The sequence below is a fragment of the Diadema antillarum genome, unplaced genomic scaffold (genome assembly GCF_040938485.1).
Source record: "Diadema antillarum isolate AM-2024a unplaced genomic scaffold, OU_Dant_1.0 seq00001064_RagTag, whole genome shotgun sequence".
Taxonomy (NCBI): Eukaryota; Metazoa; Echinodermata; class Echinoidea; order Diadematoida; family Diadematidae; genus Diadema; species Diadema antillarum.
In genome coordinates, this window is record NW_027271890.1 from 222472 (window position 1) to 240477 (window position 18006).

General features: G+C 35.0%; 1 protein-coding gene across 1 annotated transcript; it reads left to right on the top strand.

Annotated features, from left to right (window-relative positions):
• The first annotated feature begins 3179 nt into the window (after positions 1-3179).
• Positions 3180-16812, top strand: LOC139743272 (uncharacterized). The gene is made up of 8 exons (XM_071653767.1): positions 3180-3229; positions 3380-3498; positions 6143-6259; positions 7391-7453; positions 13068-13226; positions 14311-14493; positions 15855-15912; positions 16464-16812. The coding sequence occupies exons 2-8, from the start codon at positions 3391-3393 to the stop codon at positions 16685-16687; spliced, it is 912 nt and encodes a 303-aa protein (XP_071509868.1). The 5' UTR covers positions 3180-3229; positions 3380-3390; the 3' UTR covers positions 16688-16812.
• Positions 16813-18006: the final 1194 nt, after the last annotated feature.

The window sequence follows — 18006 nt, forward strand, 5'->3', positions numbered from 1 at the left end:
TTTTGGTTTGGCTACCCACTTACCCACAGTCAGATTCAGTTCTTGACCTTTTGTGTGTGTGTGTGTGTGTGTGTGTGTGTGTGTGTAACCATTGTCTGGGAGCTTAAAAAAAAGCCATTATTATTTTGGCGTATCAAGTCAGCCAGTAGAATTTTACATTTTCATCAATGCGATGGCCGTGAGGCGATGATGTCGTTGTACAGTTGACACACAAAACGTCATCTCGGAGAATGACAGCTGCTGCACAGCAATTGGCCGTGGCTTGAGGCTTTGTAGGCAAATTTTACCCTCGAACCACGTAAGGGTCCACTGAAGCGCGGTTTTCACAGATCAGTGACGGGAAACACATGATTGTTCTTTATATTCATTGGCACAACATTTCATTTTTCATGGTGTTGTTTTAATATGTACATTCTCATAAAGAAGATAACTTTACATGATCATAAATATTCAAGAGATAACAGCTAGAATTGATGTCAAAAATATTCATATAGGTGATGGAATTCTGCAGGAATGACATTTGCTCCTGCGACAATAACTGTTCCCGTGAAGTAGCTCCATACCGACGTCCTCGGAGGAAAATGAATAGGACCGGTTTGTTGCAGCAGTAATATATAGTGTCAACAATGTTACCCAAAAATTGCACATAGAATTTTAATCGTGTTTCAAAAATGGAAGAATGATATGACCTTGGTTCACTTTGTAACAGGTTAAGGTAGAAAACTCTGAATAAATATGAATCGGAATTGGAATGTGAAAGGAAGAGATGAATATGATGTCGTAATCTACTTCCCCATCGTAAACTGAGACCCAATGTAGTTTCAGAACGTGTATCTGAACATTCAGTCTTGTCAAAAACATCAGAAAACATGAGTCATGTCATTTCCTGGTATAGATAAACTGAACAAGCTATGTGTAAAACCACTTTATAACCACATTATACGAAAAGCAAAATCTTTTATAAGAAGCATATATACAAACTTTTCTTGTGGTTGTTGCCTAATACTGGTAACCTTTAGTTCTTTAGACATTACAATGTTTGTTGTTTTTTTAGTTAGGGTAGCGTGTAAAAAAAAAAAAATAGAAGAACGAACAAGAGTGACGGCATTACTGGGAGCCAACACTCTATGCTCAGGCCGTGCAAATACATGCAAAAAGATACGATATAAGCTTTGGTATTGATTTCATCGTAGAAAAAGATCACATATAACCTTTCTGTGAATGTAAGTTTAACATTGTTTGTCTCTTACCTTAATAATCATAATAAACATAATATAATATGATATCATAGTATAATAATCTTACAATATAGGCCTACTGGGTGCATTGAGTCAAGGAGGCTGCACACACACACAAAAAAAACCACCAATTAGCAATAGTCTCTATTCATCATTATTCAGATAATACAAATTCAATAATAGGTACCGCTGTACAAAGTAACAACATTATTGATCACCTACTCACACAAGTAACAAAACCAAAGACACGCTAACTGTCTACATGTTTGTTTTTAATAGCTTACACAACAAATATGAATCCTATCAATGAATCCATTCAATGAAAAGAAAAGATGACTGTTGTAATTTACCAGCACGTAGAGTTTTTAGAATATGAATTCAGTTCCAGACAAGCATATCGAATAAAAGGTTTTTGAATATAATTATGATAACGCACAATCAAAAAACATCGTAATCAGCCTGCCTCCAACTATACAGACTATGCTGTTTCGTTTGTTTTGTTTTGTGTTGTTTTGTTGTTGCTGTAGTCTTGATCGTATGATCAAACGATTCTACACTCTTGAATTTCTGACTGAAGGATATGCACCCAAAATGAAGTATGCAACTTTATTAGTCTTTACTCTGCCTGTTCATACATCATTTAGGCCAAAAAAAAAAAAAGTTGTGTTGGCGTAACATGAGATTTTCAAAAAGGGTCGGTCGGGCGATTTTTTTTTTTTTTTTTTTTTTTTTTTGCTACCTGCATTTCACGTATAAAACTCGTGCTCAGTAAACAGTTACAACTGCTGTACCGTATGTGTTGTGTTCATTTATTCTACAAATCATTTATGAGGCCGATATTACTCGAATTATACCCCTTCACAGAATTTACAAATGTTGAAATCCCAATCCTGAATGTTTTCACTTCATATTTTACTATTTTGACTTAGATAAGATGCAAATTGACCCATATGTACGATCTTTTCATCGCACACGGTAATCTCTATTACAGTCCCACATATACAGATTCGTGTAAGTTCTCCACACAAGAAACCTATGGCAAAACTGTGCACAATACATTGCAGTCTGAATGCTAAGTATACACTGTATAAGTCTTGATAGAGTACGCGTCCGTGTTGGAAACAGATGACGTACTGATCAAGCGAGGCCATGCCATCGAGGCGCTAGAGAGATCTCTCCGGAGCTCCCTCGTACATCCGATATCCCCAGAGCCGTTTTAACTTCCGGGGTTTTTTGCGATCGCGATCGCAGTCAACAAGATACTTGATATCGATAGCAAAAAAAAAAATAATAATAAAAAAAACATAGGGTAGGCGGAATTTTTAGGGTCGGGCGGGTTACGCCAATACATTTTTTTTTTTTTTTTGGCCTTAATTCATCATGAATTTGCATTTGACAGCGCGAGTATCTCTTTGTGTGGCCTACATGGAACAAAAATACAAAATGAAGTCAACGTATCACTAGTTATTGTGCTAAATATATCTCTGTCCGCATAGTTTATTCGTCTGTTTGTTTGTGTTTTTTTGTGTGTTTTTTTTGTGTTTTTTATTTTGTTTTTGTTTTTTGCTTCGGACTAACAAATTATCCCTAGCGGTACGTGCAAATACCATTCTCTTTATTCAGAGGTGCAAAGTCTAGTAATAATTCAAGATAAAGGGCCGTTTCACAAGAGTGGATTTGCAACCTGCGGTGCCTGTCACAGCAATATCTGTACAATTCAACAGGAGTGAACAATCTACTGTGTCTCCTTTTGAAAATTAGCAGAAGCATTAGGTAGGTGAGAATCTGCAGTTATTACAAGGTTTTTTTTGTTGTTGTTTTTGTTATTAATGTGTCCTTTAAAGAATTTACAAAAGACAACAACAAAAGTGTCCGATATATTTCGAGTATATAACACTCCATGCCCAGCTCGTCTAGTATAAATGCAAGACGATACGGTATAGGGATTTCATCCTTGATCAGGTTAGGCCCTATATAAGACACTGGGGAATGTAAGTGACGTTGTTTGTCATTTCCCGTATTCTCATTCCTCATATCTCGTACTCTCGTTGTTGTTTTTTTCTTTCTTCTTATTTGATGCATTTCAATTGTTTCTAATTTTGTCCAACACTTATTTTCATTTTGACCAAATGCATTAACAGTAAAGAAAGCAATGGCGACTGTACAGCAACCTCCCGTGCAACCAACAGCACAAGTGACTACAACCATCACGCCTAGTACAGATGAGGCGAGGCTACGGGCAACTCAAAAAAGTTTGAGGGTAAGCCAAAGGTTACACTTCACTTTTCATGAATATTAAATCTGAGGTAGAACATTTTTAAATCGATTACTCTGAGAATACTTTGCAAGTCAGCTGACGTTGTGTGCAATTTCATCTAGTGTTCACTTCCGAGATTTCAGTAACTCCCATAAGAACGGAAGGAATTGGTGAGGCAATACATCTTTGGTTTAGATGTGCCTTGGAATAACCAACAACAATGATTTGAAAGCGCGATGTTTATGGTGGTAGTGAAATCAGAATAACGTAACATATCTATCCAATGCAATGTCAATGCACATGTGATGCATTTGCCACAAATATCAATTTTCCAATAGACTAATGTTTATATGCCTATAAATAAGCAGCAATGTTTGTAAGCCTTTACCGATTTTAAAACAAAATGGCCTCATCGCGTATTGCAAGTTCTTCAAATAAGCATTAACTAGAACAAATTTAAAAAGTGCAATTAGAAACCCACGCTTCACAAGCAAGAAATAGAAAGTGAATGAAAAACATATTGGAAGAGGATGCAACCAAATGCAAATCAAAACATGACTCCTACAGACGCTAACAGGCCATAGGTGTCTGCTACACCTTCTGAAACGGCCTACCCTTTATGAATGTTATTTAATGACGCGATTTTCTTTAATATCAAAAGATTTTTACACGACTTGTAAAACGGAAAGCAGAAGGATGCTGCTCATACCCAAGTTGGATTGCGGTATATTTCTTTCATTTAGTGCTTCAGAAAGGTATTTAGTACTGCAGTGTTTTCTTTGTAATTCTCTCACCAGTCTGTTTTTCCTTGAATCAAATCCGAGACCCTGCAAATACATGAAGAGTTTGTTCGCAAAAACCGATAAGTCCATTTTTGAAGATTTTGAAGTACGGCATCTGTCATAAAGTACAAAATAATACCTTTTAAATGATATATTGGTCACTACATATAAAGGTACATTTTTTAAGTTATGGTCAAAAGAAGCAAAAATTTTCGTATTATCCTCTGTATTTTTCTTGACCTTTAATCGCAAATATCTCCATTTGGCAGATATGGACTTATCTGCTTTGGCGAACAAACTCTGCATATATGCTTATAAAAACAATAGCATGGATGTAATTTTCTTCATTGTTGCTTTACTAGCAGCGTAACAGAATATGACACTGGATTTATCATCACACTGGTGAGAAATTAAAGCAGGAAATTGTACTCTGCAGAGAACAAGAAGAGCGAAAACATGACATCATTTTGAAAAGAGGCAAATGGAACGAGGAATAAATTTACTGGCATAGGCCTATACGGTTCTAAATTGAGGGAATACACAGCATGTGTGAAATCAAAAACGTGTTGCAATAATTCATTTAAGAATTCTTCTCCAAGAAGGAGAATATGAGCCTAAAAGTTGAAGAATGTCCAACATGAACATGAACTGTGCCTCTTAAAAAAAAATACCTATCAAATCGAAATAATACAGGAACTATTCTTGTTGAAATAAAATGACGTGTTAGCCAGTCATTGAAGAGCAAGTGCTCTTCAGCTGATGAAGGCTGTTCAGACACGTCATGTCTGCCCTACTTTGGCAAAAAGAAGCAAATGACATCGAGTACAAGATTTAATGCTACAAATGAAGAAAATATGTTTTTGGGTAGGCCCTTCAACATGGAAATTTGTGATGAGAAAAAAGGTCGGTATTCGTGGAAGTCATATGGCGATGCATTTATGACAATTCGAAGAATGTTGATATTCCAATAGAAACTCATTATTATGTAACTTGCTTCCTTTTGCTAAAGTATTATAGATTTGTAGCAAACATGAAAAATATGGCAAAAGGAAGCACGTGACAATCATGTCATGAGTATGATACTTGCTTCCTTTTGCCAGAGTATTATAGATTTTTAGCAAGCATAAAAATTGGCGAAAGGAAACAAGTGACAATGATATCATAAGGATGTCATTTGCTTCCTTTTGCCGAAGTATTTCAGATTATGTGGAAATATAAATAATTTGGAAAAAGGAAGCAAGTGACAATCATATCATGAGAATGTTATACTTATTTCCTTTTGCCAAAGTATTATAGATTTGTAACAAATCTAATTAATGGCAAAAGGAAGGAAGTGCTACAATCATATCATAAGGATGTTACTTGCTCCCTTTTGCCAAAGTATTTTGGATTGTGTGTAAATATAAATGACTTTGCAAAGGGGAGCAAGTGACAATCATATCATGAGTCTGTAACTTGCTTCTTTTTGCTATTTTTTTTCATGCAATTTTGTGCACTTGCTTCCTGTTCTCACCCGAATATCTCAGAAATGGGCCAAAATTGTAACTTTTGGCAAAATCAATAAAAATGTCAATATCTATGAAAATGTAAATTGCTTCCTTAAACGAAAGTAGGGCAGATGTGTATGCCTCCGTGTTAATGACTCTAGGTATAATCGCATTGTACCTTCAATTGTTCATTGCAAGTTTTTTCTGTGACTTTTTATAATTTCATACACTTGAATGGCAGAAATAATGATATGTGTTTGTTGTTTGCGTGTGTGTATATAGCCATTACAACAACTGGCATTCGACTCTACTGAAAATAATTGACAGGTGTCAGACATAAAATCAATAAATTTATCTGCGTAAATAATGTCTAAACAGGTGCAGAGTATACTGCAGCTGGTTGGTGCAGGCCTCCTTCTTCTCTTCGGCATCATAGCAATTGTCATCATGGCAAGGTTTTCATACTATGCCACGCCCATTTGGACTGCTGTTGTGGTAAACTCACTCTTAATTCAGTTACACCTTCTTTCTTTCAAACGAAAGGGAATGCATGGTTCACAGTATACATTTGATGAATATTATTTTCTTTCTAAATTGTATCAAGTTGAAATTTTCAAGTAAAATACATATTTACGATTGAATGTATGATGAGTGAATGAACAATTTAAATCAGTTGTGGCTACTTGTCATCACTTTGAAATGTGGAACATTCTAACAATCGGTATTTATGTTGATGTGTTGTTTTTTGTTTTGCCACTGGAAATGTTAAAAATATAACTTGTTCATCTCCAGCGTCGCAAAAAAAAAATGATGTTGTATGTTTGAATCTGCAATAAATATCACATACTTCTGAACTCTCACAGGGCGCATTTTGTAGGCCTACATGACATTGTATTGAGAGAAATGAAAATAGTTATCATAGAACCAAGGGCAGAAGATTGAATGAGCAATCTGAATGAACATTATATAAGGTATGACATGACTGGTGTGATATCTGCATACCATTGCAGTGTCAATTCAGCTTACTTTACTGAAGAAAGCCAGAAGTAACCCTAATTATGGTGTTGGTAGCGTACGTTCTCTGTTGACGTTAATCCCTTTATATTAATCATTGCGTGTTTCGATGTATGGATGGATGTGTGTTTGCCGTTTATCACGTTTATCATTAACCCAAGCAGGTGATCGAAAGTAGACTTTGCACAGTCAAAAATAAACAATGTGCACTTTTTTGGCGTGTGGTTTATATTAAAAGGCTTAATCATCAGGGTGCGCTTCTTGTTTTTTTTTTTAATAAAGAGATAATTATGTAGGTATAGTAAACACTGAAAAAATCCGAATGCCAACAAATCTGAACTGTTTTTGAAAAAAGAAACACCTTTAAAATATCGCTGGCATAATGTCGTCATATTTGTAATAATTATTACGTTTTTACTATTTTTTTTCTCATTTGGTTACCGTTCAATTTCTTGAGCTGCTTGGTACATGTACGTGCATCTATATGATATAACATTTTGGGGGTTTGTTGTTGTTGCTGTGTTTTGTTTTTTTTTTATTCCAGCAGCCTTATACATGTTCCTGTTAGTTTGATAGTACCTTTTTATTAAAGCCTTTTTTCTATTATTTCAGTTTTTCGCACCAGCAGGCATCTCAGGTCTTGTTGCGTCCAAATCTCGACAAAGATCAGCAGCGGTAAGTCACATATTGTATTGGTTTCTGCGGGGATAATCATTTTTAGGTTTTTGTGGATGTTCAGGGATGTTACCGATGAGTCTGTTATTAGCAGAAGGGTAAGCCGTTTGAGCATAATTGAGAGCACAAGATCTACGTAGACGAGATGCTGCCATGGGAAATACGAGAACAGAGGAAAAAACTGGCCCACATCAAGAGAAAGCTGAGAGAGGAGAATGCAAATAGAGTGTTGTACTTTAAGTACCCGGCTCGACTCTTCTACGATGATGGGATGAATGGAAAGGAGAGAGAGCACAAGGTGAAATGAACACGGAACACTATTTGTGACCGTGCACCTCAAAACGAACATAAAGTCGCACACACTGATTTTGCGTGGGGACTGAAAATAAGTGAAAAGAGTCAACCTAGCCGAACTTGACTTTTTCATATTTTCTGAAAGAGCAAGTCTTCTTTTACATTATGCTAAAATTTGGTATCATAAAACGGGCAGGAAATGTGTTTTTTTAGCAGTTTATCTCGAACATTTTTGGTAAAATAGTGTGATTAGGTATGTCTTTAGAATCCCTTTTTCATTTCTGAAAAACCTTGTCCTCACTCTTCACTTTCAACTCTAATAACTTTTGAAAGGATAGGGCTGCTGCTTTGAAAGTTGGCATTAATTATGGACAGAATATGTTAATGAGGCATGCTCAATTTCAGTTTATCTGATAATCCCTTCATTGTTGTTACTCTGGTGGTTTACTTACTGTTTTTTTTTTTTGTCCCATTCATCGCACAGCCAGCACGGTTTGGTAAAGATTAAGCGCTTGAAGACACTGTACTTCAGAGCCGCCTCTTTTCTCAGTTCACACTTTTCCTGAGTTTGTGCTTTCTTTCCAATATTTAGATAGGTTAGGAGAGTCCATTCGATTTGAGTTATACATCATTTTAAAGCTTAAAGTCTGCTCTTTCAGAATGCGGTCTTAACTAAAAATTCATGTCTGGCGACTTTTTGTTTGTTTTGAGGTGCAGGGTCACATTTAGAGGAAACAAGAAAAGAAGAAATGTATATAAAGTTTAGATAGGTGTTTAAGAAAAAATAAGAGCTTTCTACAAAAAGTAAGAAAAACGAAGCAGGACGTCAATGGGTTTCCTTGAGAACGCGAGGCTAGAATCAACCTTTGTTATGATTTTTGTTTTGTTTTGTTGTTTTGACCTTTGTTTGTTTGTTTGTTTGTTTGTTGGACCTAAAAATATAGTGGCATACTGGAAGAATACTCTCTTTCATAATGGACGTAAGATTGATGACACATAATGTTAATGGACTGGGGGACTTTAAAACACGAAAACGTTATTTTGATTTTATGCTGAAACAAAAGAAGACATTATTTTTTACAAGAAACACACGTTACAGACCAAAAAAAAAAAAATGAAACGATTTGGAGATATCAAGTAAGATCAGAAATTATTTATAGCCATGGGACCTCTATGAGTAGAGGGGTGTGCACGATAGTTAGAAAGGCATCCGATAATTATTAAGCTGCTGGATTCAGTAAAAGATAAGAGACGCTTTTTGTTGGTAAAAGTAGAAGGTAATAAGAAAATTTATGCAATATGTACGCACCAAATAGTGAAAAGGAGCAGGTAGATATATTTAACAAAGAGTATGTTAATATGTATGTTAATATCAGGGACATATTAATTGTTGGTGGTGACTTTAATCTGATCCAAAATTTGAGCTTCGATAGAGCAGGTGGCTCAATTAAATCTGTTTTGAACCGTTCTGTGCATTGCATCGAATATAGCAAGATGTGTTTGGAGTGGTAGATATATGGAGAACCAGAAATCCAGATAAGAAAAGTTTCACATGGAGTAGACAAAACCCTTTGGTACAATCTACATTGGACTTCTGGTTAATCCATGAACCTTTGCAGAAGACAGTTAGTGCAAATGATATTATACCTTGTGTTTTATCTGACCATGGTTATCTTAGTTTGCACATCAAGGTTAATACCAAAAGGTTTGGTCCTTCTTATTGGAAACAACAGCTTATTGAATGATAAATAATATGTTGAAACCCTGACTGGTAATTATGGTGATTGGATCGAGGAATTTCCGAATAACAATGACAAAAGTGGACTGTGGTATCGGCTAAAATTTAAAATTAGAGCATTTACTATACCTTTTTTATGAGAAAAGAAAAAATAAACGTGAGGAATAAAGAGAGGAAGTAGAAAATAAGGATGAGGACCTTATGAGAAAGGAAAGGGATATAGAACAGGAGTTGTGTTAAAAGTGTAAGATTATTTTACAGATGGAGCCATATTAAGGTCACGATATACATGGTATGAGAAGGGAGAGAAAAGCGCTAAATATTTTTTGTTGTTGTTATTCGAGAAAGGACAGGCCATGAATTCGAGTATTGATGTATTGTTATCGGATACTGGGCATATTGAAAAACAAAATGAAATACAAGAACGTGTTAAAAAGTCATATCAAAAATTGTTTGAGAATAAAGACACTGTGGGAAATGAAGAATGTAAAGAATACATTGGTCAGAGTAATGTTAAGCAACTTACTGAAGAAGAAAAGGATACCTGCGAAGGAGAAATTACATGCCCAGAAGCTAAGAAAGAAATGTTAAATATGCCTAGAAACAAAACACCGGGTAATGACGGGTTAACCGTTAAGTTCTATGAGAAATTTTGGCTCTTGATATCAAAACAACTTGTTGATTCTTTTAATTTTGCATATGAAAAAAAAAATTGATGTCTGCTTCACAAAGACAAGGTACTATTAAGCTTATACCTAAATCAAACAAAGATACAGCTTTGTTGAGTAATTGGCCCCCAATAACTTAGTTAAATGTTGACGTTAAGATACTTTCAAAACGTTTAGCCAAAAGAGCAGATAGATTGATTGGTAAACTAGTGAGCAGCCAACAAACTGATTTCGTTAGGGGCAGACATAATCCAGGAATTAGACTAATATCAGATCTGATGCATTTTGCAGAGGAAGAAGATTTGACAGAAATAATCTTAGCCCTTGGCTTGACAAAGCATTTGACCCACTAAGCCACATGTTCATTTTTAAGTGTTTGGAAGAGTTCGAGTTTGGTCCATCTTTCATACAGTGGGTTAGAACACTGCATACTACTATCAACAGCTGTGTATTGGTAAATGTTGGTAATTGGATTCACTGCTGAATACTTACCGGTGGTCAGAGGAGTATGTCAAGGTGATCCTCTGTCACCTTTGCTTTTTGTATGAGGTTTGGAGGATTTTCTTTTGAGGTTACAAAACAGTCAGATTATTCGGGTGTTTAAACGTGATGGTAAGCATATAAAATACACACCATATGCAGACAATATCACCTGTTTTGTAGGGATATTGGAACTCTTTGAAGAATTTTCAAGAACATCAGGCCTTTAGCTGAATAAAACAAAAATGAAGCCATGTGGATTGGGAGAAATACACTAGAAGTATTTGTTCTTCGAATGATGAGAAAGACACAAGGGGCGGGAATTTTGCTAATAGATTGGAGGATGTAAAATGTACATTTTTAAGATTAATTCTAATAGGAAAGATTCAGAAATCAAAAACATTTGTTATGTCGAAAATTATGTACTGATTACTTTGTTAAGAAAGTGGAAAGGATGATGCTCGAGTTTTTGTGGAACGGTCCAGATAATCTATCAAGAGCCACAATGTATGTGGAATATCAAGATGGTGGACTCAAATTTCCTAATTTAAGAAGTATGATGGAAACACAAATGGTTAAGTGGATCCAAAGATATGTTATGCCACCGGATCACAATTGGAAAATTATACTTAGACCACTATTGTAAACTATTTGGGGCAAACATGATTTCTATGAGTAATCACTCCATGCATTGCTTGCAAACATTTGGAATACCTGAATTTTATTGTAATAATGTTAATAGCATGGTCCAAAACTGATGAACATTATAAGTTTGTCGACCAGGGAAGTCAATACTCCATACTCTGTCAATGTATTCGGAACAACCAATTTATTCTCATTGACAACAATTCATTGTATTGCAATGCTTTACACGAGACTTGGCTATGCTATGTTCATCATATTTTTGATGTGTGTAGGGGTATTGTGAAGTTTGACTATTGGAGAGAAAGAGGGGTACAAAATAAATATCATATGAAGTACTTAGCTATTGTGTCGGCAGTGAGTGTGAAATGGGGAAGTACATTCAATCAGGTAGTTTTACAAAAGTCTTTAGAGAATAATGATTATGAGAAAGAACAATTTGATCTAATGATATCAGAAAAACAAAATCTAAAAAAATAGAACTGTCTATGCAAATAATGTTAAAGAATACGTAAAAAACCTTTTTGTCAGCATCTACTTTCTATTCAGTATGAATTTCAGGACGACGAATGGTCACAGATTGTTCTGGTCCCATTTCAATGTATAGTAGAAATTAAGATGAGAGTGTTGCAATTTAAAATTTTGCATAATATTTTATATCCCAACAACATGTTGTTTAAAATGAAACTGGTAGAAACATAATTATGTACGTTCTGTGAATCTGAGGTTGAAACACCTGTACATATTGTGTGTGTGTGTGTGTGTGTGTGTGTGTGTGTGTGTGTGTGTGGGTGTGTGTGTGATTGCAAAGCCGTTGATGGCTTAAGGCACGTTTTCGTTAATAAATTTAGTTTAGGATTGAGTGTTACATTTCAGGATTTGACCAAGAAAAGAATAAAGAGGACTGGAAAAGACCTCACAGGCAATTGATAAATCACTTGATCTTGTTACTAAAGAGATATATTTATATTCAGAGTTGTAAGAAATCAAGATTTAATTTAGGTGGTCTCATATCATTTATTGGCAGTGTTATATATACAGAATTAGTTATAGCAAAACAAAAGCTAAAAGAACATATTCACTACAGGAAATGGTCCCCGGTTGTAAATGTGTTGAAAAAAAAAAAAGATAGGAAATTTGAAATGTCTTTATGTAACCACCAGTAGAACAAAGCTATGTTCAGTTTACATCGGGTCATCTGTATGTCTGTTGTGTGTTTTTGTCAGTGATTGTCACCTTGATTTATATGTTTGATTATTATTTTTGAAATGTTACAAATGAAGTGTTTGTTCGCAAAAACCGATAAGTCATTTTTTTAAAGATTTTGAAGTACGGTCATAAAGTACAAAATAATACCTTTTAAATGATATATTGGTCACTACATATAATGGTACATTTTTGAAGTTATGGTCAAAAGAAGCACACATTTTCTTATTATTCTCTTTATTTTTCTTGACCTTTAATCGCAAATATCACCATTTGGCAAATATGGACTTATCGGTTTTTGCGAACAAACTCTTCAAATGTATGAAAACCAGTAAAAAACTTTAAAAAAATAAATAATTTCATGAGTGAAAGCAGATGAATAATAAATATATATGTATATATATGATATTTATACAGCTAGTAACATTAGTCAGCAACTTCATTTTTTCTGATTACAGTTATCACAATGAGTGTTTCGAAGTAATAATCGAATCCTTCGAATTATTGTTCATTCAACTTGGATCATTCCCTTTCTGCTTCATTTTTTTTCTCTCTCTCTCTGTTACTTCCCTTACCTCTCTGATAGATAACGGCCTGTATCGTCTTTTCTTCACTTGGATGTGCCTGTGCTTTTTCCCTCTTTATTGTTTATATCTGCGCTGCAAGCTGGGAGCCTATTTCGAGATACTACGGCACTTGGTATTGCCTACCGTCCAACTATGTGTTCTACTGTGGCTACTCTCCTGTAAGTTATTGTTAAGATTATTTTATCATTATCATTATGACTACTGGCGAGGCGATATATTTCTTCATGACGATAACAATTTTATACTATACATATTTGTTGATTCTACCACCGCCCCGGTCAGCAGACAAACAAATAATTTCGCTATGTTTCCTGACGTAAAGTCGCTGTTCACAATATAACAGTCTTGATCCTCTTTACAAGTTTTTTAACCATAATACATCCATCACATCAGTAATGTATTGCTTCTTAGAAATGAATATAATCATGAAGCATAACATGACAGCTAAACCCCTACGAAAGACCAACATTATTTTCCCTAAGGCGCTGTCCTGAGCCCTGACTTCTCCATTTTCTGTACAAATTACAACGTGGGTCTACAAAAAAAAAAAATACTTTTCTGTAATAGAAAGAAAAATAAAAGTTTAATTAAAAAACTGATAAAAATCCGGTGGAACTCTTTCAAATAGTGACAGAATATTTCGAAGAGGCCACCAGTGTTATTGTGAATTCGCGTTTTTTTTTTTTCGATAGCGTCAAAATACTCTATACTTATCATTATCATCGGTAAGATCAGGTACTGTTTACTGTCGGAAAGTGATTTATCAAAATTCAATGCATATTTGTTTGTCAGTTACATCGCAAAACATTCTTCATATCAAAATTTTGCAATGAAGCCTAGAATGTAAGGAGATATCACGATTTTTTTCCTCAATGAAGATAATTGTACAAAGTTTAGACAATGCAATTTCGTTCTAACTGTTGTTCACATTTTGTGTATTTAACGATACGTAACATTGGTAGTATATTATTGATTTTTTTTTTTTTTTACGCTGGCTGTCTCTACCCGTAGCTCATATTGTAAAACTATTTACAAGCTATAAAGCTTGTTTTTTTTTTACTTTATTTGTAAAAATGTAAATGATGCTTTAGTACAGTTTTGTGATATATTTCATGTAAAGTTATTACGGTAGAAATGGTCCCTCTATGAAGGAAATATTTTTTTTTTTTCAAATAAGGGAAAATTTGCGAAACTATGAGAGACAATTGTCATGGCATATTTTCTCATTCCGTATCTTGCCAGGGTGGACGGAAGACCATCGACGCATTTTTGATATTGACTTCCATTTTCCTCTTCGTGGTGGACATTTTTTCGCTGGTATGTTGCGCCACCTACGTCAGAATGACTGAAGGGGATTCTGGCTCGTGTGCAGCGTGCTGTGCACTAAATTGTTCCTGCTGCATTCCACCTCCACCGCCTACAACAGTGGGTTGATTTTTTTCATTAGATTAGATTTGATTTAATTTGTTAATATATATGTTGCTTACAAAATTTGTCGGCAATTTTCTCCTTTTTACCGTATTATCATTATTATCATTATGATGATGATGATGATTATATTATAGTTATTATTATTATCATTATTATTATTACCGGTAGCGCTATTTTCCTTTGCTTAACAGAATGTGCTTTACTGATAGATGTGATAATTCTGCACAGTCATGTACATAGTCTTTTGCACCCTAACAGTTGAATTGTCTTTTCCCTTTTCTAGAGAGTTACACGCTAAACTCTGTCTCTCTCTTTCTCTCTCTTTCTCTCTCTCTTTCTCTCTCTTTCTCTCTCTCTCTCTCTGTCAGTCATTTTTTATATGTTAAGTGAGTGCAATTACAACAAGCTATTTGTCACAATAAAGTTTTAGTCCTTAAAACCGTGTAGTAAATTGGAAATCATTGTCTGCTAACTTGTGTGGACTTTAAGCACGGGGGTCTCATATTCAAATCAACTGTTCCAGAAATGTTTTGCAAAAATAAAACCAAACGACAACTTTGACATTCTAGAGAATATCCTGAAATAACATTTCGAGTTTTAGTAGATTAGAAGTCCTGGACCTATTGGATTTTAAAGGATTGTACATTATTGGTTAAGATAAGGATCTAACTTTTGACTTTTTGCGAGACACTGAGGCACCACTTTAATATGAAATGATACAGAGCATGCAATTCTATGAGGAATTCATAGTTTCGCTGATTAAAATCCGTTTTGAATTTGCTGATATATCCTTTAAAAAAAGTAAAACAAAGGGATCCTAATAAAAGGTGGGTGACACCTACTACTGTGATCCTTTTGTTTTGAATACCACTGCCATTCCAAAACCAAGTCTTATTTAATGAACTTTGAACTCCCCCGTTAGAATAAAAGTGCTTTTTTCATATTTCATATGAGGTTTCTCATTATTATCCAACAGAAAAAAAATTAACTTAAAGCGGCCCCACCTCAACCAAGACTATACTCTTTATTTAATCTTTTCAAACTAGCATTTAACTTGTCCGAATGTTCACATTATTATCATTAATAAATTCCATACTGAATTCTGAAATCCTCATAGACTTAATACATAGGCTACCAGGTTCCAGCAGGAAACGGGTTAATAGTGCTTGTCGTGTGTTTTCGGACTATTGCCTTTTCTTAGGATAATGTCGTTCTAGCCCAAAGCTTGCTCATAGGCTTTACGCAGCTTCACCATGCAAATCTTGATTCTATCCCCAAAGTAGTGGTTTCTTTGCATTTTCATGGCTGTCCAATGTCAGTGTAATGTTTGGTTTTGTTTCTTTTATTTACACCAGGCTGTTATTACTGCTGGTGGACCACCAGCTCAACACGCTGGTATCACAACACTCCAAGGTATGTCTTTCTTCCATTGAGAATTCTGTGATCATCGTATTGACAAACTCTCTAATCAAGTGTGGTGTTATGCCATTCTTTCTTTGATGAAAATGATTGGCTGAAAAGACATCTGTCTACCTGTGTCTTCGTCACATCATTGACCTTCCATGCTATGCAATAAACATAAACTAATTTTAATACAGATGTACCCTTTCTGAAAGACAGAAACAGAAAACATAGCCATTTTCATAGGAAGCAATTCACATCTTTCTAAATCCCTTTGAAAGAAAATTGGAGTTAGTGATGAAATGTAATTATTGTCCTTGAATAAATAACAAGAAATATCTTTATCGGATAGTATATTTAAATTTAAAGATTATTAAGTAAAAAAGTATTAAGAAAATATTGTATGGGAATTTTGATTAATGTTTCCTTGAATACTGCACTCAACTAAACATCCATGTCTGCCGACTTTCCTTTTTTTTTCTTTTTTGGTTTTGTGATGAAGGGTGACTTATCCATTATGTTTCTGTTGTTTTCTATCTCGCTTTTTTTATTTCCATGGGTAGTTGGCGTACCCCATCAGCCCCAGCCCGTGTATTACGTCGTGCAGCAAGGACCAGTCCAGGGCCAGCAGATTCCTGGAGCTATGACGACATACCCCACTCAACCGCCTTTAGGTGGGCAGCCAAAACTGGCTGAGCCACCTGTACTCTACCCGTCTTCCCAGAACACCGCCCCCAACGTTCACACAAGCCAGCCGAACTCCTCTCCTCCTCCATACTCTACTTAGTTACAACCCCCCCCCCAACAAAAAAAAAAAAAAAAAAAAGGAAGGAGTTCACGCTTGCGATTTGCGCATGTGCAAAGTCAGCGTCAAATAAGAACATTTAAAGAGTTTGTTCGCAAAAGCCGGTAAGTCCATTGTTGAGATTTTGAAGTACGGTCTCTGTCATAAAGTACAAAATAATGCCTTTTAAATGATATATTGGTCATTACATAATTATAAAGGTACATTTTTGAAGTTAGGATCAAAAGAAGCAGAAGTTTTTTTATTATTCTCTTAATTTTTCTTGACCTATAATCGCAAATATCTCCATTTGGCAAATATGGACTTATCGGTTTTTGCAAATTAAGTCTTCATTTGTATTTCTGCATATGACCAAAGTAGTAAATGAAAAAAAAAAAAAAAACGCTAAGACAAATGAGGATTTGGAACGCTGAGCTACGTGTTTTATAATAATAAAACGTTCAGGTTAAATTATTTCCTCGACAGTGGTAAGCAAACCCTCTAAATGCATTTCATTCAGACTGATTATAAAGATGGCACGCTTCAACGAGGAATTCTTCATCACAAGTCCTTTTCATAATATTTGAAAATCTGCGGTGTATGGTATCAAATGAAATATCTGTTAAGCGTAAACTCCCTTTTTATAATAAAAACAAAACACTTTTTTGAAAACGCCTATCTGTTTTAACCTGCCGCTTCGAAACCTCCTTCTCACTTTAAGAAAAAACAAAATGAAAAATTAACGTTGTTGATTCATTTTTTCTTAGTACATAAGAGGTTGTTGTTGTTATGTTTTTTGTCAGTAATTCACCCGATTACGTGCTGAATTTACTAAGTTGTTTCGAAATAATATGCTATTGAAAACTTGTAAATAGAATCATTAACAGTATACTTTCAGTCCTATCAATAGCCAAAGTAATGGGCTTTGAGCCATTTTCATTCTGTTGCTCTGCTCTAATGTTTTTCTTGATGTTTCTGCCACGAGGTGTCGCCTGAGGCATTTCTTTTTTCTTTTTCTTTTTTTCTTTTTCTTTTTTTGGGGGGGAGGGGGTTGTCTGTCCGTCCATCCGTCAGTCCTGCATTCCATCTTTATGTCAATAATTAAATATTTGAGGACAGCGTACAACAAGAACTGTTTGAGGTGTCCAAATAAAACTTAGAATGCTGATGTATGAGTGGACGAAATCTTCTTTATCAACTTTTGGTTGCACATGCTCAAGTCAAGGGTCAAGAGTCAGGTTAAGATTCTACATTTGTACTATTTAATACTGAAATTACCCTTTCCCCCATTCCTTGGAGATTACTCGATGGAATCTGTAGGT

What these genes read in the sequence shown, in the direction of transcription:
- LOC139743272 (XM_071653767.1), top strand. Translation starts at nt 3,391, where the DNA reads ATGGCGACTGTACAGCAACCTCCCGTGCAACCAACAGCACAAGTGACT. An exon ending in TCTACTGTGGCTACTCTCCT is followed by an intron (nt 13,227 to 14,310) that starts GTAAGTTATTGT and finishes GTATCTTGCCAG; the next exon opens with GGTGGACGGAAGACCATCGA. An exon ending in CACCTCCACCGCCTACAACA is followed by an intron (nt 14,494 to 15,854) that starts GTGGGTTGATTT and finishes TATTTACACCAG; the next exon opens with GCTGTTATTACTGCTGGTGG.